Genomic DNA, 22,306 nt, shown 5'->3' on the forward strand with positions numbered 1-22,306 from the left:
GTAACTTACGTAAACAGTTATTCGACTTGGCACTAACTGACAGAGTCGCTGAATGTCCTCCTGAGGGGTACCGTGCCAAATTCTAAGCAAATGGTTCGTTAAATTGTCAAAATCCCGAGGGCACTGCCCGTAATGCTCCAAACGTTTTCAGTTGGGAGGAGATCCGGCGACTGTGCAGGTCCAGGTAGGGTTTCGCAAGCCGAAGACAAGCAGTAGAGAATCTCGGCGTGTGTGGGCTGACATTATCTTGCTGAAATGCAAGCCGATGATGGGTTTCCATGAAGGGCAACAAAAAGTGGCGTAGAATATCGTCCACGTACCGCAATGCTGCAAAGCTGTCGCGGATGACAACCAAAGGGATCGCGCTATAAAAGAAATGGCACTCCAGACCATCGTTCCTGGTTGTAACGTAATAAAATAATTTTTTTTATTTATTTGTGACTAGTAGTGTAATGCAATAAAATAAAATATCAGCCGTGACTTATACAAAAAAAGAAACACACATTAATGCAATGGCTCAACATAAAAGAGAAATAACTAATGTAGGAATATAATTAACAGTGTAATATGTTGTTTAATTTAGCCCGATGTGTATAAGCACTCAGTAACTAGCTCCATAGTTACGTAATCGTCGATAAATAATTGTCCTGTTCTTGTTTTCCAACACCAGAGAATATTTGCCAAGTCTGTTCGGTGTACACTACTGTAATACGTAACTTCATCGTGGTTTCGTCTCGATTTCCCAATATAAGATGGAACTGGAATCCTGTGACCAGACCTTTTCTGCCTGGGATGTTATCTCGTGATATAAAGAAAATCTGTAAATAAAATTTTTAAATTATTAGTAGCTGCGTCCGGTCTCGTGGGATCTGAAATAATGTTAATTGTCCTAACCGAGGGCATGTCTCATAGATGAGCTAAAAGAAAAATGTTAAAGATTTTTCTAAGATGGCGCCTAACAATGAAAATTCTTTGTTAAGGCCCATATCTACTTAAGGCAGTCTAGGTATCAGACTCACAACAGATTGACCACATACAAAAATTCTTTTGTCAAAATAACCATTATATTTTTCGGGTTTTAAGTACAACTTGCATTATAAGCTGGTACAGCAAGATGAGCTTTATACAAGAACGTCCTCTTAGGTCCGAATCCAAGCAGATAAGATAATCAAATGACAAAGGAAAGATAGTTCATGCATATAAGCGCAAGAGTCCATGGAATAACGTGTCCATTGTAGTTCTATCTCTTCTTCTTTGGAGTACATGTCGATTATTTATAAAATTTATCGCAATAATTAGTTTACATTTTTTTAAAACCCAAGTCCATCCAGGAGAAACAGTACATGGTTCTCGGGCCGTATGGCGGGTGACAGTCAGAGTGATACCCTGCTGCTTCCCAGGGCATCTACAGACCCGTCTTCGCTGGTCATCTGGGCTAAATTCGATGCGAGCCTCATCACTGAAGACAATTCTACTTCAGTCAAACACCGTAAGCGGATTTGTTGGCGCGCAAGAGGCCAATGACAGTCCGCGCTAGGGGCGCAGTCAGTGGAGCCCCCTTTCTGTGAGCCACCTATTAATGATCCATGTGATCACTGAGGCACCAGCTGCACATCGGATCGATGATAATGATGAATGCTGGGCTCTGAGTGCCTCTCCGTCGATTGCTCGGTCCTCACTTTCTGTCGTCTCACTAGATCGAGGCCTCTCCCGCCGGAGGTTCGAGTCCTCCCTCGGGAATGGGTGTGTGTGTGTGTGTGTGTGTGTGTGTGTGTGTGTGTGTGTGTGTTGTTCTTAGCGTAAGGTAGTTTAAGTAGTGTGTAAGTCTAGGGACCGATGACCTAAGCAGTTTGGTCCCTTAGTTATTCACACACACACACATACACACACACACACACACTCGAGGTCAACCACTTTCTTCTTGACGCGGTGTTCGGCCATGGCTCACTCATTCCTGCCAACAACGTCGAATAGTGACAAGTCTCCTACTCAAATTTCGAGTGAATCGTTAATTACTCCAGCCGGCTTCTTTGGGCCTAACAACACGTTCTCTCGCATGTGCTGACATCTGCGTATATTGTTCACGCGCCTGTCCGCGAGACATAATTACTGTCTTACTGAGTTCACGGAATGAAATTCGCGAAGACTTACGCCCTGCTATCGACATGTGCTCTGTTCACTATCCTTGCCAGCCATGCGGTGAATCTGCTCTGCAGCGTAACACACTCAACCATCACCGCCAAACCACTTTAGCAAATTTGGAACATCTTGCAACATTTTACTTTGTGGAACGTTTTTGCCGGCCGATAAATCTTATGAATATAACTTGATGTTTCCTAAGTGTTGTTTCTATTATCAGCAGCTTTGAGGCTTCATATGTTAAGCAGATTGTGCAGTAGTTCTCGGCCTAATCTACCCTTGCTTTCGTCGGAATTGTGTGAATGATATTTTTCGTCCTATGATATGTGTCCAATCTTACAGATTCTACACGCCAAACTGAATATCCGTTTGGTTGCCACTTAATGCTTTCAGAAACTACAATTGAATTTTATCTGTCCCTTGTGCCTTATATAATCTTAATATTTCCAAAGCTGTCTTAAATTCTGACTCCAATACTGGATTCCCTACGTCTTCCATATCGAATTAAGTTTCTTCCTTTATCACACCATCAGACATTTCCTACTTGTCACAGAGGCCCTCGTTGTACTCTTTCCATCCATCCGCTCTCTCGTCTGCGCTAAACACTGCAATTCCCATTCCTCTCTTACTGTTACCACCCTTGCTTTTAATTTAATTGAAGATTGTTTTGATTTTTCTCCATGCTGAATCAGTCTTTCCAACGACCATCTCTCTTTCGATTTCTTCACAGTTTTCCAGCAGACATCTGAACTTGATTTCCTGCAGTTCCTATTTATTTCATTTCTGAGTGTCGTTTATTGCTGTTTTCCGGTCTCTTCTTGAACATTTTTGTATTTTCTTCCATTGTCGAACAGCCGAAGCACCTCCTTTGTACCAAAGGATTATTCGCAGTTACCGTCCGTATATCTATGTTTGTATGTCCATTTCTCTTCAACTGAACTTCCAGCTTTAATATCCACTATTGCATTGTGTACAGCCTTACAACGCTTCAAACGGATCTCATCATTCCTCGGAACTTCAGTATCCCACTTCTTTCCACACTGATTCTCTTGAACTTCAATCTACTCTTCATCATTTCCAAATAGTGATCTGATTCTGTATCTACTCCTGGGTATACTTTAAATCCAATACCTGAATCACTGATATGATGTAATCCAGCTGGAATCTTCCCTTGCCACCAGACCTTTTCCAAGTACACCGCTTCATCATATCATTTTCGAAAATGTATTCGCTTTTACTCCAAACCGGCATCAGAAGGTCCAAACGTTACCGACAGACCGGCGTATGATTCGCAGCCGTTAGGCGTCGCTCGACGCGGATATGTGGTCAGCACACTGCTCTCCCGACCGTTGTCAGATTTGGTGATCGTAGCACTTTATTCTCGTTCAAGTAGCTACTCAATTGCGCGCACACGCGTTGAGTGCTCCCCGCTTACCTATGGCACCCGGCCCGGCAGACCCTGACGGTCACCTATCCAGGTGCTAGCCAAGCCCGAAAGCGCTTAACTTCGGTGACCGGACGAGAACCGCTATTACTAGCTGAACTTCATTGGAGGTCTAAATTAGTCTTTCTCCTTTCTCTTTCCTACTACCAAGCCCATAATCTCCTGTAACTCTTTCTGCTATTCCTTCCCTCGCTTTCCCATTGTCCATGATTATTAGATTTTTGTCTCCCTTGACATACAGAGTCAACCGCTCAGTGTAATCATATACATCCTCTTCTTCTTCTGCTTGTGACGTCGGCATGTATACCTGAACTATGTCATTGGCGTTGGTTTGCAGTTGACTCTGATGAGAACTGTTCGCAGTAACGCTCTTTAGACCCTACTCTCTTATTAATAACAAATCCTATTCCCGTCAACCAATTTTAAGCTGTTGTTGATATTAATCTATATTCATCGGATCAGAAGTCCTTGTTTTCTTTCCATTTCACTTCACTGATCCACACTATATATAGGTTGAGGCTTTGTATTTCCCTTTTCAGATTTTCTAGCTGCCCTGCCACGTTCAAATTTTTGACAGTCCACGCTTCGACTGGTAGGGTGTTACCCTGTCGTTGGTTATTCCATTCTTTGCCCATAATCCCCTCCCCCTTGACAGTCGCCTCACAGAGTTCCGAAGGCGGGAATAAGGAATCTTCTGCTAATGGAGAGATAATCACGAACGTTTCCCAGTTACAGGTCACATGTCATGTGGATACAGTTTATGCTTCTTTAATGTAGTGGTATCCCTTGCCTTCTGCATCCTGATGCCGCTTATCATTGCTGAGTATTCCGCCGTTTACTCCTTATACGGGGAGTCTCCGGACGCCATTGCTGGTGATTTTTACTTGTAATTTAGGCAGTGACTAGGTTCGAACCCAGAACCCAGGAGGTTTTAGTTGTTAGTAAAGTCGCTACCCCTAGACGACGGATGTAGAGTATGGTAGCACTGTATAACGTTAGATTTGGAATCCAGACGGTTTAGTCAGAGACTATGAAGACAAATGATGGTCGCAGATGGCCGAAATTTTCTGTCATGTACTCGAAAGAATATCAAAGCAAGCACAGTGCACTAAAAGCCTTCATGATGATGGTATGAATGAGAGACGTCCAGGCATTAGTGAACCGCTCACACCTCGAGACAAGACGAAGAGTTTGCAAGTGGCACACCAGCAAAAACACATGCCTTTAAGTATTATACTGTTGTTTTCATGGACAAAACCCTGTTTCAATTCCAAACCGACCGCGGATATGTTTTGTTTGATTAGGAAATCCAGCACCTCGTCATCCACACTGGAGTCAAAGTGATGGTAGCACGAGACAGTGCTCAACTGTTCAAGTTTTTCTATGCGGAAAGTACACTACTGAGCCGAAACATTTTGTCCACCGGCTTAACAACATTCTGATCCGTCTTTGGAACGCAGTACAGCATCGATTCTGCGTGGCATATTACTAAAATTCTTGGTGGCTTTCCGGAGGCAGCAGCATGCGATTTATATGAACAAGTCATTCAGGTCTCGTAAATTACGTGGAAGTGGTTTGTAAATGCGGAGTTAGCGTGTGACAGTGAACGAGATGTGTTCCATCGGGTTCAGAACGGGCGAAATTGGGACCCTAAGACATCAACGTGAGTTCACTTTCATGTTCGTGAAACTACTATAGCACGATTCTAGCCTCATGATACGGACGGTTGTAATGCTGAAAAATACCATCGCCATCGGGGAAGACATCAAGCAATGGTGGGATGCATATGGTACTCAATAACGTTCACGTACTAAATAACATTCAATAGCCTAGATTGCATACAATATCTTTTTATTTAAGACAGTCGCTTTCGACAGACTTCAAGTGTTATAAATCTTTTTATTGTGAAACGTTTTCATTTTATGCTGAACTTGACGCCTAGCTTTCAAGTGTATAAAAATCCGCACGTTATAAATGGTTTTTCGTAACTAAAATATTTAAAAACATAAAGCACATTATGCAAAAAGCTTTATCTTTTTAAATATTTTTAGTTATGACAAGCCTTTTATAGTGTGCTCATTTTAATCCACTTGACAACTCAGCGTGAGTTTCTATGTAAAATGAACAAGTATCACAAAATTAAAAGGTTTTTAACACCTGAAGATGGCAGCAAAGTCTATCGAAACTGGTTGTCTTAAATAAAGAAATATTTTATGCGATCTAGGTTGTTTAGCAAATAAACAGATCGCACCTTCAGTATTCGCAAAATGAGAAAATTAAATGTTCTCGTAATCACAGCTAATATGGTGTCTGTCTTCGGTTACCCCCACATGTCACCTGGAAGCCCATGTGAATGTGCCCCATTGTAAAGCACTGTCCCCAACGGCCTTCGTGATACGGTGCATGTTTCTCGCAGCGTGGATGACGCGGTTTCCGTACACGGCCAGCGACCTGGTGCAACAAGAAACATGCTTCATCGCACCAGGCAACGCATTTCATTCGGCCACAGTCCAGTCTCGATGATCTCGTGGCCACTGAAACCGTAATTCCCAATGTTAGGTCAACATAGGAACACGTGTTGGTCGCCTGGAGCAGCGCCCCAGGCTCAGTGATGTACTCTGAACGGAGTGCTGCGAAACACTTGTGCCTATTGAGAGCTGGTTTCTCAGGCTGTGGCAGGATAAGGTTACGATTGTGGACGGGGCCGTAAACAATTACTCTCGGTTGCACAACAAATACGTAAACTTTATTTAATGAAATTAAAATTTTAAAACAATCTCTTAAAAAAACGTAACTTACTGTATAACGGCTAAAGGCCTGAATTATAAGTCAGAAGAACAATTCCAAACAGCACACATTTTAACAGATACATTGCTTTTAAAACAAGTTACCTTTAATCAAAACTTATTGTAACACGACTGAAGGCCTTATTATGAAAGAAGTGAAATTATTGCTCGGCTGAACGCCACTCACAACTTCAAATCGCAAACGGCTGAAGCCCTGAATCAGAAGTCAGAAGAACAATTCCAAATAGCACATATTAAGATAAATACTTCGTTTTAAAACAACTATAACGCGGCTGAAGGCCTTATTATAAAAGAAGTGAAATTATTACTCGGCTCAAGGCCACAAACAATTTCAAATAACAAACGGCTGAAGGCCTGAATTAGAAGTCAGGGCCGCGTGGGATTAGCTGTGCGGTCTAAGGGGCTGCAGTCATGGACTGTGCGGCTGGTCCCTGTGGAGATTGGAGTCCTCCCTCGGGCATGGGTGTGTGTGTTTGTCCCTAGGATAATTTAGGTTAAGTATTGTGTAAGCTTAGGGACTGATGACCTTAGCACGTAAGTCCCGTAAGATTTCACACACATTAGAAGTCAGGAAAACAATTCCAAATAGCACACATTTCAAAAAATACCTTGCTTTTAAAACAAGATTGTTTAAAAAACTTATTGTAACACGGCTGAAGGCCTTATTATTAAAGAAGTGAAATTATTGCTCGGCTGAAGGCTACACACAACAATAATTAGAAAATTACAAATATCCTTAAAACAAACATCACAATCTAAGGAATCAGGGTCGGCCTGGGAAGGTAACACAAGCGTAAGGTAAGGTGAGACAGGCAGCCATTGAGAATGGCTAGTTTCTAGCTTAAATCTAGATCTGCCAATAAAATTTAAAAAGGATGACTGATAGCTGAAATCTATTATTTACAAGGTAGCCAAGAGCTGTTCTCACGTAACAGGATGGCAATTCAAACTAGGGGCAACTTAAGCACCGACCGACCGACTACCCAAGCCGCTTAACGTCCGATCACCAGTACAACGATGGAATATCTTTAGGCAAGGGTGAAGAGACAGACAGAACTACGTCTTCAGAAAACACCCAAGGCCGAAGGAAACACTAGAACAAGGTAGACATAAAAAAATGCACAGTACAATACAAGAGGCGGTCGAACTACACGCCATATTGGACAGCATCAACACGACAAGGAAACGTACACTGCCTGAAAGTATGCTAACCTCCAGGGCAGGTAACTGGCGCGTTAGCGGCCATAAGGCAGAAAATACCGCTGGTTGCACTTCACTGATAAGAATAATACTAAATTCAATGATGAATAACAAATAGAGAATGGCGGCTGCAAATATTTCACCGCATAGAAACACTTCACTCGATGCCGCCGGGCTCAGCGGCTCTGGGAGCAACAACCCGCCGACCAAAGGCGAGATCTCAGAATAGCGAGATTGCATTAGCAGTTAACTCTTCACTCAAACGTCCAGGGTGCGGTGTGCAAGGAAGTCGTCGCTCTCGCAGCTACCCCTCCTCGCTCCGACAGTGGCATCACGCCCCCAGTGGCCCCGGGTTGCCCTAGCGCTGCACGGACCTGCTCGCTGCTATGCCTCAACCCACCTGATGTCCATTCGCAACCTCTCTCCAAATCCACTACTTAGACAGCATTAAAATAACTGTTCATTCAAAACCACAAGATACACACGGATTCGGGAAAACAATTCCATCAACAATTCGCAATATTAAAACCAGTCACTGCGAAACAACACGGACGAATTATAAGTCGGCACAAACACAAAGAAGCCAGAAGCGGTCGGAAGACCAAATGCTCGTTGTCCGCTGCAACGACCTACTGAACAACCAACCAACGGTCGTCCCCACTCAAATCAGGCATGGGAAAGATCCCAGTATAAATCGTCGACTGACAACTTATTGCCATGAGGTCACTTCGACGAGCGGACACACACGCACACACACATAAGTGAAAGTTACACACTCGCTTAATCCGGTCCTTGACGTGGTCGTGCACTTCCGCGACCACATCCTTCCGTCGGACAGTGTGTGTATGTGTGTCGCCAGCGGTCGGGCGAGTACTGGCCGTCCGGACCTCACTGCTGCTTCGTCCCAACTCAACTAGCTCGACACACGACGACCCGGAAACACTAGAGGCCACTCCAAAGATGGTACGACAGTACGCGCTATCGATAAGCGCTGCTGCTGCTACTCATGGACATAAGACGAGCAGACGTAGTGGCGCCAGTGAACACAAAAAGAAAGAGAGACGCCACTATCACTATTACAATATGCCAAACTATCAGCGGCATCAACGCGAGCCGCAGACGGCTCACCTATAACAGCATTATTCTCTGTCGTCAGATCTGCCGCAGGTCGCCGTCTGCCTGCCTCGCGATCGGCCAAGCCTCCATCCTCCACACCCTGTGACGGGGCGTGGACGTCCAACACCTTGCCTACTCGATGTTTCACCGTCCTTCAACTAGTTTCCATAGATGCTGAAGTGAACAGCCGATCATGTTTGCCCTTTCCGAGATTCTCGTTTCCAGGCGCCAGGACATAACAATTTGCCCTTTATCAGAGTAGCTTACCTCAGTGGATTCCCCAATTAGTGGCTCGTGGTTTCGCTAGAACGTTTCCCCATTCTGATAGCTCCGCTTACGTACTTTCTTCACCGCTTCAGGCTACCATTCACTCTCGCGGTGGTCAGTGGTTATAATCAGTGTAACAGTTCAAGCCCATTGATATGACATTTTTTATCCTTAAGTACTTCTACGTCCTCGTCGCAAACTTTTACTTGGCCCCTCTGTGCTCGGTGGGAATCGGCTAACTTCGTGCTACATAACAGTGTTGTGCGCCGCTACAATAAGTACCCATTGTGAATGTACAGTTTAGCTGTGTGCGGCATCGTGCTTAGTGATTGTTAATATTAGTTACAAAAATGAGCAAAGAGACTCGCCATAAACTTTTGTGTCATTTCTGCGACGAATTAATCTATTTCATGTATGTTTTATTTTATGAGTTATATGCTAGCTGCTGTGGGAAAAGGAGATCGGGCTTGTCTCAGCAGCCAATATGCTACTAGCCGATTGCTAGCTTCCTCTGCCAGAGTCCTCCTCTCAGGGGGTAGGTAAAAGTGTGTGATCAGTTATGGTGTCATTGGTGGCAACATACCCGAATGTGAATTTTCTGTTGCAGAGTGCATAATTAACTGTATGATAATAATTAACCACTAATTCAAAAGTATTCTGAGCATATTGTATGTCTGAAGAGAGAAAAATATGTAGTAATAACCGTACCATTAAAAAAGGGGAAACTTTATTTTTTATTTTGCGAATCATCGATAAGCAAGAAGGAAATATGCTGAGACATTCAGTAAAATATGCTAAGACATCCATTACGAGCGGTCAGTTTTGTCAGATACATACACACACAAGTGCTCAGGATACATAAATGATAATAACATTTATTACTATAGACATTATTCTTTGGGAATCTGTGTTCAACATGATTAAAATATGATATCTGTAGTACATCTAGTAGTTTTAGCGCACCATGTTATTGCCATAGAGTGACGTTCGTTTTTTGGGGAGTTTTGTTTAGAAGGTGGAACATAGAGGAAGTAGAATTCTTGTTTCATTGCCCTGTCGTACCACCATCAATAACGAAATAGTGCAATACTCTTACGCCATGGTAACGAGTGACCACAGAGGGATCGCTTCATATATGACTCTCTCAAGCAGCAAACAGCTGAACGCACGCACACAAAAATTATTTCGAATTTCGAATATCTTCTGTGGCAAAAAACTGGGGGCATACTGTGGCCAGCTCACTCTCGGTTCTAATCCCGTAGCGTGCTTGGGATGGTGTTTTCCTCTCCAGATTCTCGCAGGTCTATAACAAGGGGGAAATTCACAACATTCAAATTACGAGGGAACTCCAGAATGCGAGTTACACATTATTGGGCACGCCACATAATTTTTACTGAATACTACACGACACTTCATATGTGCATGATCCTATTTTTCAACATGGTCGCTGTACTTCAAAGTGACACAGATACATGCTACTATTTTTCAACACATTCACCAACGATAGAAACCTGATGTGTCACAGAGCCATACGAGAACCAATGTGTGAACGTCGTCCTCATCGTCGTTTGAAAATCTGTTTCTCTCCATCTGTTCTTTCAGCTTCCCTAAAAGATGAAAATCCTATGGTGCAAGATCTTCCTTCCTTCCCAGTCAGATTCAGCCACGTCTGTGCTGCCTTGGTCAAACAGTCGACACCATTTTACAACGGCTGGCCGCGACATAGCATTTCATTCGTGTACCGCCAGAACTTCACGGTGAATCTGTATGTAATTTAGTGCACATTTTGACGCGCCTGTTGTATGTAACGCATGCGGGCTTTCCAATAATAAAATGAAGTGATGTGGTGGTGTTGTGGCCCTCTACTACGTACCCACTGACTCAAAGTTGAAATATTAAAAGTTTTGGCTGGTTTCGTTGTCTAGGGGCTGGGATTCGTAGTTGGCACATTACAAGCCAAATACTGCTGAGCCTACAGTATACAATATGAATATACAAATGAATCGAATTGTCGAAGGTTCCTATCAATCGGCAACTGCGAATGTAAGGTAGAAATTTATAAATAAAAGATTGCAATAAATAAAATCGGCAGGTACTATCTTAACGACTTTAAATGATGACTACGATAGTAGAAGTACTTTTGAGAATGTAGTATATTTCTGCAAAACACTTATTGGTGTCGATTGTCCTGCAATTATATAAAATGTAAGTTGATAACAGGGAAACAATTGATTCCTACTGCACGTAATTAGTTATGAAAGACAACATAGTTCACGAGATATTCACTTCTAAACGCTTACTACGTCTTCATTGTAGAAACCTCGGAAATCTCACAAGTTCACAAGTCCGCACTCCGAAGTATTTCCATCTCAAGCGACCATGCGAAAACCACTCCACCCACCAAGTCTCTCTCGTGACTGTGCTTCCCTCGCACCGTACTCTCCTGGACTTCCCCACGTCCTCACCTGTACTTTTCTCCCACTTCCATCCAGTCTTCCCATTCACGAGTGATGTGATTGGTTAGAGCGCTCCCAACATGTCTTCAAGCCAACGCACATTCACAAACATAATGAAACACGCTCTAAATACTGGATTTACATTTAAATAACTTGAAATTAAATAAATATTCCTACTGCTGGACCATAAACACGCTCTAACAAACGTTATTAAATACATAAACAAATTAAATAAATATTTATCAAAGGAATAGCAGGCGAAAGTAGGCCAGTAGCTTAATGTCTTTGTGTTTTCTAAAACACAGTAAATATTTGACCAATTCCTTCATGTATAGCATATATCTGATATAAACAAAGACATAAATGAATAAATATATTTATAAGCATGCTGCTACCGTTTTCTCGTTTAACTGTGGAGTACTTATGGCCTGCAGCGATCGATAGTAATCGGCCACTTTGACCTCCAATAACTCATTTACTATCCAAGTTAAATGCCTGTAATTTAAACCAATTTAGGTTTATACTAATAGATTTCTAAAGACATGTCGATCGGGAAAATCGGATGAAGCGTTTATATTTTGGAAATTCGTTGCTGAGTGTTACTTCTATAATTTACAGTCAGATGCTAAACTTTGAACTAACAAAAAATTTTGAAAATCTGATTACACCATCAGAATTATCGTGCGAATAATGATAATGTACATGTTTGTTTTTAAGGAATCATCATTCATCTGGGTACAATTAATTTCTATACGAACTGTGAAATGTCTGCCATTAAGGTTTCACAAAGTCCGCCATCTTTGGCACTCCTGACTTGTCTCCTTCATCGACACAGCGTCACCATGGAATTCCCAGCCAAGCGGCTGGATCATGTGCTAGCGCTACCCCTGATGCTCAGCTAACGTTCGGCACCACATGGAGGTTCGAGTCCTCCCTCAGGCATGGGTGTGCGTGTTTTTCCTTAGGATAATTTAGGTTAAGTAGTGTGTAAGCTCAGGGACTGATGACCTTAGCAGTTGAGTCCCATAAGATTTCATACACATTTGAGCATTTGAGCACCACGTGGTTGCTGCCGGGCCATGCGGCTTGCGCCCGCTAGCGTCCCGTTCGGCCAAGCCAACTCCGAGCTTAGAATATTTTCAGGGTGCCACAATTCAGCCGTTACCTCACACGCAGTAGAACTGTCTCTACAGGAAACCCAGAACAGTTACTCTCTTTTGACAATGTGTCACTGTTGTTGCTCATTGGTTTTGACATGGGACGACACGAGTAATTTATTGACCTTATGTAACTTTGCACACATAGACACTATTGTTAGCAAACACCAAACACCAATGTATTGTTACCTGCCTTAATAGCAGACCATACTGACGTAGCTTGTAACATGCCAGACTGACATGTGTGACTCGTACATCTGAACATCTGAAACAAAATCCCAAGTACCCCAGCTCGAAGGCTAAAAAAAAAAATAAAAAAAAAATAAAAATAAAAAAAACACTTTGAAACATGTACTTATGTTTGTTCTATCAACTGTCAAAGTTATATATTCGTAAAACTCTGCATTTGTGTACATTCGATTTTTTAAAGATAAAGGCTCTGGGGACAACAGAACCTCAAACTGCTGGAGACAGTACCATCAAACAGACAACTGTGACTAGCAGACTCACAAGGGTCGTAAAATAAGTACTATTTGGAGAAAGATATTTTCTTGAGACAATGTACATTAACACTTGCATAATTTACTGTCGTATTTCAAGAAATTGAAGCAGCTATGTTGTTGTAGATTCATCTCTGGTGCATTATGTGAAGTCATTAAAACACAGCGGAATGGTACAGCTGTGTGTCTGATGAGCGTGGATTTCGGTATTACTACAGCAGCGACGATACACAGAAAATTGTGTAACATGTGCACATGTTGTCATTGTCAACTTTACATACTATTCCTTTCCGCATTTTAACCGCTTCATTGAAACCTCATGTGCACTTCAATGATCGACAATGGAAGAAGGTGCAACGATGTAGCAACCTCAGTTTTTCTTTAAATGTAACTGGGTAAATGCTGCATGAGTTAACATATATTTTTTCAAACAAATGTCAAATTTTCAGCCAAATAATACTCCAATTGTGATTGCTGGTCACCGTTGCTTTTTATATAGCTTTGGTTTTTCAGTGACTAGTGCTTCAGTAGTCTTTAGAATGCTTGACCTGCAAACATTTGCTGTACAGTAAAGGACAATTTGACAGTAAAATATATTCGTTGTTAATAGCAATTTTTCGGGTTTTGTCGTACTGGGCACTTTGTTATCCTCTTCTGATCCTCGTTCTGTGTGATAAGGGGTCTCACAGACGATTGTACAGGACTGGTCTGGATCTTGTTTGTGCTGCCGCTATGCTTCTACATGTAATCAGCAACGAATAAGCTTCTGAAAGAAAAAAATCGAAATAACTGTAGTAGGAAAAGACTCAAAGATGAGGAGACACCAAAGAATACAGCAAGTGCCTACAGAAAATAAATTACATGGAGAGTACGTAACTCGTTTATTCTAATGGTTAAAGGCGATGGAAATGCTTGTACGGAGAAATTGTCCAGTGATGAACTGGTGTAGGTTTTCTGTAAATGCGCTAGTGGCTGATGACACATTGGAGAGTGACGTTGTGGTATAGCTAATAGCTGTATGCGAATAGTCATGGCAAGCTATGCTGTGTGGCAATTTCTTTCTGTGGGAATACCAGGCACAGGCAGACGGTCGGTGCATTTTCACACGTACAGAGGCCTTTCTTTATTTGCCTGAGCTGTTGGTCTTCGGTGTCCGTGTCAATCCGTGACTCACAGACGAAGGCCGCAACAGAACTTGCTAGATATTGCCTTCCACAGAACGGAACAGCCATCAGCAGTCGCGGACGACGCTCGGCGAACAAGTGGAACTTGCCGCAGCGGTCTTCTGGAATACCACGCTAATCGTTCGGCAGGACTGATCAGCCGGTGAACGTCACGATGTCCTTCGTATCGCCGTCGCAGAGCAATGGTATGTAGAAACTATTTCGTATCTGGTTTGGTATTTCAAGGAAGGAAGGAAGATTTGGTTTAGCGTCCCGTCGGCATTGAGGTAATTTGAAACCGAGCAAAAGCTTGAATTGGATGGGAAAGGAAATCGGCCGTCCTATTTTCAAAGGAACCATCCCTGCATTGGTCTGGAGCGATTTAGGGAAATCACGGGAAACCTAAACCTGGCTGGCCGGACACGGGTTTGAGTCGCCGTCCTCCCCAATGCGAGTCCAATGTGCTAACCACTGTGCCACCTCTCTCGGTTTGGTGTTTCAAGTCAGCAGCAGTCACAGCGTAATAACGTTGAGTTGCTGGTAGCATGGGAATCGCCATCTACTATAGTCTCTGCCTGTTATTGACATGTATTACTAAATTAAGATGAAATAACTATACAAGTGAGGTCCTTATCGAAATGGAGTGCTGTTTCTTTTCAAGAAGAACTGATGGATACAGGGATTTGTGATGTAGGTAATATAATAACCAAACCCTAAATTCATGATTTTTCAGTTAAAGATGTTGTTTTCAGCAGTGTACGAGTGTTTCACATAAAATGCCATATAGGCAGTTTAAAAGCAACATATCTAGTTTACGTTCTTTACAGAGAGGAGCTTAAGCTGACACTAATACTGAAGATCTAAGTAATTTGTCGAGCGCGAAAATTTTATAATAAATCAGAGCCCCATAATTTGTCTAAATAATAAGACGTAGCTGTGAGACGCGGTTAATCGCTATAGAGATACATCTGGTTTTAGGTATGTATGTTGTCAGCTTTTCTCAAATGAAAATGACTTGTTTGATCTATCTGTATACTGTACAAAACGGTTTCCGTCAACCTGAAAAGCTTTTAGTTTTCATTCTTCAAAGAGAATTAATTTGTGGCACCTTCCCTTGTAAGTTCCTAATTAAATATTTTCTAAGCGTTATTTAATCTCCATTAGCCTTGCCAACTCTTCCACTTCTATCCGGGACCTGCCTTCACTGATGTTAACTGATGCTTAAGTTTCGTTGTGTACATTTATTTACTTTTACTCATCGTTTGTGATCCGCAGAAAGATATGCACTAACACATTTCAAATTTAGTACGCATCACAAGGGATTTGAATGGTATTGTAGTCCTAAGTTGTTGGGTAATCTTACATCACTGTGTCCCTTCGTTAGATGCAGTTTGAAATATTCCGTTACCAGTCTAATCAATAAAAATTGACGTATTTTGTGAAACCTGAGTTTCTCCTGACATATAAAATTTTCAGAAAATTTACGGGAACGCAGCCACGTGACATTCTCCTGCAGGAGGCTAGTCTACCCCATAAACAATACATGTGAGCTCGGACAGTCCACGGGTATACTGCCGGTTCATAGTGTCCAACGGCCACAATATTTTGGCGATCAAAAAAATGGCTCTGAGCACTATGGGACAACATCTGAGGTCATCAGAACTACTTAAACCTAAGCACATCACACACATCCATGCCCGAGGCAGGATTCGAACCTGCGACCGTAGCGGTCGCGTGGTTCCAGACTGTAGCGCCTAGAACCGCCCGGCCACACCGGCCGGCTTCGGCTATCAGACATGTCGCCATCGTCAGGTGCGCTGACGAACTGAGCTCCTGAGGGTCGGCCGCCCGCACTCAGGAGCTCAGTTCGTCAGCGCACCTGACGATGGAGACATGTCTGATCGCTGAAATATTGTGCCCGTTTTACACTACGAACCGGCAGTGTACCCGTGGACTGTTCGAGCAACAAATACACCGGGAGAAACTGAAGAATCACAATACATGTGAGAATTGGCTGTTCGTCTCTGCAGTCAAATTTAGTGTGCTCGCTGATGCTCTATACTAACAACATGGCAAATACGAACAAATCGAAAGTAACACTCACTCCTTCAACACTCCGCTGATACTAACCACGTTGTTGACCAGGCAACCTATGAAGAGAAAAAAAAGGAATACATTTATCATCTGTCAATAGCAACGACACGTAGTAAACGTGTTCAGAAAATTGTGGTAACTTCAGAACCAAAATACTTATGTAAAATTGTTACAGAAGTACGTATGGCATCTTACCTACGGTTGCGACAATAATAATAAAGATTACGCGACATGAATTGAAATCATTGAAAGTAAAATATATAGTCCGAAATCATGACATCGACGGCTTTCGTATATGTAAACGATAAAGCCGAACTCGATACATTTGTAGGTGTTACATGTTGTCAAAGGTAAAATAGATCTGTACAATTTGTGCTGTGAATCACAGCATGTTGAAATTGCCGCCCGCTTGGTACCTGCGGGCAGTGCCGCCCCGGGTCCAGCTCGCCGAGTCCTGGGCTAGCGAATGGAGATTGAGGCTGAAACACGGGGATAAAACTAATAGTGGGACTTCTGGTAACACGCACTTGCTGCACTGCCACGCCACTTGCAGTACTGCAAGTTTATCAATCCATCATCTCGCTTTCCTATTGGCTCATTTTTAGTCTCCTATATTTGTTTTCATCTCATAGTTCACACAATTGATTTTAACACAGTGTGCTTCAGATTACGACTTCTCGTGTCTATTGCACTCTTTGAATTGCGTTGTAAATACACTACGTGTATTCTGATTCCGCTCTTCTTGCATCCGTAATAATGGGTGGGATAAATGATTCCAAATTTGTTTTTGTTTCACATAAAACAGAAGCTGCTTTCTTTGCGCGGTGTTCTGCGGATTTATGTGTATCTTTTACAGCTCACGAGTCTGAGTGATAACTTCTCGATTTAAATATATTGCTCGTATTCTACGTTATTTTTGTTTGCATCCGTTTTCCGTACTTTCTCGCATTTAATGGGGAACTCCATGTCATCGCATTTTACAGTATTGGTATTCAGCTTTATTACATCTTACCACGGAATGAGTATGTAATTCTGGTTTGAATGGTGTTACTTCATGCCACTGAGTGTTATGATCGTCACACTACCTTGTAGAGTATGGACGTAGATGTAGATGAGTAGGCCCTTTGCTTTGTAGTCTTGGTGACTGGAACGTTCTTCCTTTCAAATGCTAAAAATGCGACAGTAATTATGCAAATGTTTGCACACGTTATTAACAGGTGCTACAAAGAGTACATTTTTAGCAGAAGACAATGAAAATTTCGGTAGCCTCCATTAAATGGGAGAGTACGAAAAATAGATGGTAACAAAATAGAATACGAGCAATGTACTTACAGTGCATTAAAGTGGAGCAGTTCACACACGGATTTATAAGCAGTAACAATAAATATGAGTCCACGGAATACCATGAGACGAACCCAGTTTCCATTTCAAATTAAACAAAAACAAATATGAAATCATGTACCCCACACAGTATTACGGATGAGAACAAAAATTAAGCAGAATACGACCAACATATTTAAATTGCATATTCAAAGAGTGGAGTACGCACAAGATGGTGGAAATCAGGAACGTCATTTCCACTTGATACCACCCACGGCGTCGAGATCGCAATATTGTTTTACAAATAAATGCACTTTACCACCAGACTACCAGATCCATCCATAAAGTATAAATGAAAAACATTATCATCTAGTACTGGTATTTCGAAAAGTAACAATACGGATTTCCGCGCAATGTTTCTCATACTGAACGTTGACTGCCACGTCGCTTGGAGTGCTGCTGTCGTTCTCTGTTTCCGTGTCGTAACACGGGCCTTCCACTTCTGATATTTTGGTGTTCCGTGGACTGACAAATACACGAGCCGGATGGGACAGGAGGGCCTCGAATGGCGAGCGGCGACGTGCAGTGGATTTCGTTCCGGTGGCAGCATTGAACGGCCACCCAAAGGGATTGCTACTGGTGCGATACGTACAGCAAGCAGGGTCGACCACGCAGCCTGGTGTTTGCCCGCGGAGCAGCTGGAGGATGGCAGGCAGTCTGTGGAGAGCTCGCGAGTAAGAAAGGGAGCAGCGAAAGCGGATACGAATGACTGTTGCCAACACGGATGGAGCTGTAAGCTGCGTGGCCAACAGCGGGGCAGCCTGGTGTGGAGGCCGGGCGTGAGCTACCAGCAAGCGAGTAGCGGCACCTTGTCAGCAACATGCCGACATCGGTCCCTACACGGAGCGGTAAGACGGTGCCGGTAGTCTTGGCTTCTGTGACTACTGGACTGGCTGGACACAAGAGAGACAGACAGAGAGTGAGAGAGAGAGAGAGGTGGGGAGGGGAAGAGGGTCGAGGGAGTGGTACATGCCGGCGGTGTTAGACAAATATCGGTTGTGCACTTGGGCTGTGCTACTCTTTAGTGATGTCCTAGCAATTGTATCATTCAGTGTTTGTCCATGTGTGTGGGACTTAAAGGGCAATGGCACTACAAGTTCAAGTTGTGCTATACTGAAACTCTGGCGCCCGCGTAATTAAGAAAAATACAAATAAAAAAAGTTATTGTAATTAATGTAAAGTTTGATAAGTAATTTGCATTTGATAGTGATCCTTGAGGATATACGACCAAACATTGACTGTATGACTTTTGCAAACCCACAGTTGGCCACACGACAATCCAGACAGGTTTCAAGGACAATGAATCCCATCAATGCAATTTATCTGTTAGCTCTCGCAGTTGCTTGGTTGGTCAACACGCGGAACATCACATAACACACGGTCCAGTCACACTGATGTGACCACCACCTGTGTTCGACGCCAACGTGCAAAACCACACACGGACGACAGCACTAGCAGTGAAGGATATATAAAGCGTGTCGAGTGGACGCAGGCAACGGTGCAGTTTTTGTAGACATGCGGAAACGGAGCAATTTATCTGACGTCCAGAAGAGCGTGATTATTGCCTTTCGAACCAAGGGTGGAAGCATTTCCGAGATGACTACGTTTGTATACTGTTCGCGGGTCTCCGTGGTGAAAGTGCACCGTGAATGGAAAAATGCCTTCTCACCGTTCAGAATGCTTTCAACGTTTTCTCACTCCCACAAGGCATCAAAATTCGAGTTAATAACAAAAGAGTAGCAATATTGCATTAACCATTTATAGATCATCACTAGTACTGCTGTTTATCATTTTCCTCGGTGACTGTTGAATATCCTGATGACATGCAATTTTCACTATGAATCTGCATTTGTTATGTGACTTTACATGGAAAAAATGGTCCTGTAACAATATCACTCACAAGAGCATTAGAGGGTCACAGGCACCCCTGGTGTAAAAAAAAAAATTAAAAAGAAAAAAAAAAAGTGTGTGAAATCTTATGGGACTTAGCTGCTAAGGCCATCAGTCTCTAAGCTTACACACCACTTAACCTAAATTATCCTAAGGACAAACACACACACCCATGCCTGAGGGTGGACTCGAATCCCCCCCCCCCCCCCCCTGGTATCACTTGTACACCATCTGCGACACTCCAACAGTCGAAAGCGAGCAGTGTCCTCTTTTGAGGAGATGACCAACATTTTTGACGAGCATATGAGGACCTTCAATAGCCTTTTATCCAGCAGTAAAACCAAAGTGATCCAGAAGTGAAATTGAAATGGGTACTTCTAATAACGGTAGTGGCATAAGGAACATAACAATGTACGATGTGTGCTACATTTTCAAGCCGAGATAAAAGTAATTATAGATGCGACTGGGCGCGCGGCAGTAACCGCAGGTGCAGGCTGTCGGCTGCAGGCAGTAAACCGATAGGCGAGTAGCCGCGGGGCAGGACGGGTTCGCTGGAGCGGGCGACAGCCGGCGGCGCCTGCGGTAAGGAGAGCGCTCCGCTCGCGCCGGTGGCTGCAGCGGCCGGAGACGGCGCTGCTATATTTGCAAGTGGGAGAACAGGTACCGCGGCGGCGACGCCTGCGCGCCGGTCTGGAGCGTGCGCCAGTATCGGGCAGCCAGCCGCGCCATGAGGAGGGCCTGGGACGACTTCTGGAGGGCGCGCAGCGTGCGTGCGCCGCACCACCGCCGCCGATTCCTGCACCTGCCCAAGCCCACAGGTACCGTGCCACGCTGCCGCGCAACTAGCTGCTGCCACCCAGAGTCTAAACTGGACTCCAGATACTTCTGCGTGCACAGGATTTGGTACGTAGTACATCCGTACCTGTAGGAATGATGATTAATTTGGAAAGATCCGCTTCACTTTTGCTAATTATTTATTCAAACCACGATCGGTTTCGGTATTTTAAAATTGCATCTTCATGTGTATGAAACTATTGTGTTTGGTAACACGCAACATGCTGACGGGCCAATCACTGCAAGAGTTCCAATGAGTGCATTTTGGTGGAAACTGTTCGCCGTCGGTCAGCCGCATGGTAGGAACGCGAGCTAGTACAGTAGTAGTAGGAACGCAGGCGATTACAGTAGGGGTAGGAACGCCAACCATTACAGTAGTAGTACGAACGTCAATCACCAGAGTAGTAGCAGGAACGTCAACCACTACAGTAGTGGGAGGAATGCCATCTGCTACAGTAGTGGTACGAACGCCAACCACTACAAAGTGGTAAGAACGCCAGCCACTACAGTAGTGCTACGAACGCCAACCACTACAAAGTGGTAAGAACGCCAGCCACTACAGTAGTGCTACGAACGCCAACCACTACAAAGTGGTAAGAACGCCAGCCACTACAGTAGTGCTACGAACGCCAACCACTACAAAGTGGTAAGAACGCCAGCCACTACAGTAGTGCTACGAACGCCAACCACTACAAAGTGGTAAGAACGCCAGCTACTGCAGTAGTGGTACGAACGCCAAACATTACAAAGTGGTAAGAACGCCAGCCACTACAGTAGTGCTACGAACGCCAACCACTACAAAGTGGTAAGAACGCCAGCCACTACAGTAGTGCTACGAACGCCAACCACTACAAAGTGGTAAGAACGCCAGCCACTACAGTAGTGCTACGAACGCCAACCACTACAAAGTGGTAAGAACGCCAGCCACTACAGTAGTGCTACGAACGCCAACCACTACAAAGTGGTAAGAACGCCAGCTACTGCAGTAGTGGTACGAACGCCAAACATTACAAAGTGGTAAGAACGCCAGCCACTACAGTAGTGCTACGAACGCCAACCACTACAAAGTGGTAAGAACGCCAGCCACTACAGTAGTGCTACGAACGCCAACCACTACAAAGTGGTAAGAACGCCAGCCACTACAGTAGTGCTACGAACGCCAACCACTACAAAGTGGTAAGAACGCCAGCCACTACAGTAGTGCTACGAACGCCAACCACTACAAAGTGGTAAGAACGCCAGCTACTGCAGTAGTGGTACGAACGCCAAACATTACAAAGTGGTAAGAACGCCAGCCACTACAGTAGTGCTACGAACGCCAACCACTACAAAGTGGTAAGAACGCCAGCCACTACAGTAGTGCTACGAACGCCAACCACTACAAAGTGGTAAGAACGCCAGCCACTACAGTAGTGCTACGAACGCCAACCACTACAAAGTGGTAAGAACGCCAGCCACTACAGTAGTGCTACGAACGCCAACCACTACAAAGTGGTAAGAACGCCAGCTACTGCAGTAGTGGTACGAACGCCAAACATTACAAAGTGGTAAGAACGCCAGCCACTACAGTAGTGCTACGAACGCCAACCACTACAAAGTGGTAAGAACGCCAGCCACTACAGTAGTGCTACGAACGCCAACCACTACAAAGTGGTAAGAACGCCAGCCACTACAGTAGTGCTACGAACGCCAACCACTACAAAGTGGTAAGAACGCCAGCCACTACAGTAGTGCTACGAACGCCAACCACTACAAAGTGGTAAGAACGCCAGCCACTACAGTAGTGCTACGAACGCCAACCACTACAAAGTGGTAAGAACGCCAGCCACTACAGTAGTGCTACGAACATTACAAAGTGG

General features: G+C 43.8%; 1 protein-coding gene across 1 annotated transcript in view; it reads left to right on the forward strand.

Moving 5' to 3' along the window:
- The first annotated feature begins 20,334 nt into the window (after nt 1-20,334).
- The window catches only part of LOC124595105 (annulin), a 479,413-nt gene continuing 477,441 nt past the window's right edge, over nt 20,335-22,306 (forward strand). The window contains exon 1 of the mRNA XM_047133702.1: nt 20,335-20,431. Coding sequence (XP_046989658.1) covers nt 20,341-20,431 — 91 coding nt within the window. The 5' untranslated portion in view covers nt 20,335-20,340. The remainder of the gene's footprint in view (nt 20,432-22,306) is intronic.

Source organism: Schistocerca americana, chromosome 2, assembly GCF_021461395.2.
Source record: "Schistocerca americana isolate TAMUIC-IGC-003095 chromosome 2, iqSchAmer2.1, whole genome shotgun sequence".
Taxonomy (NCBI): Eukaryota; Metazoa; Arthropoda; class Insecta; order Orthoptera; family Acrididae; genus Schistocerca; species Schistocerca americana.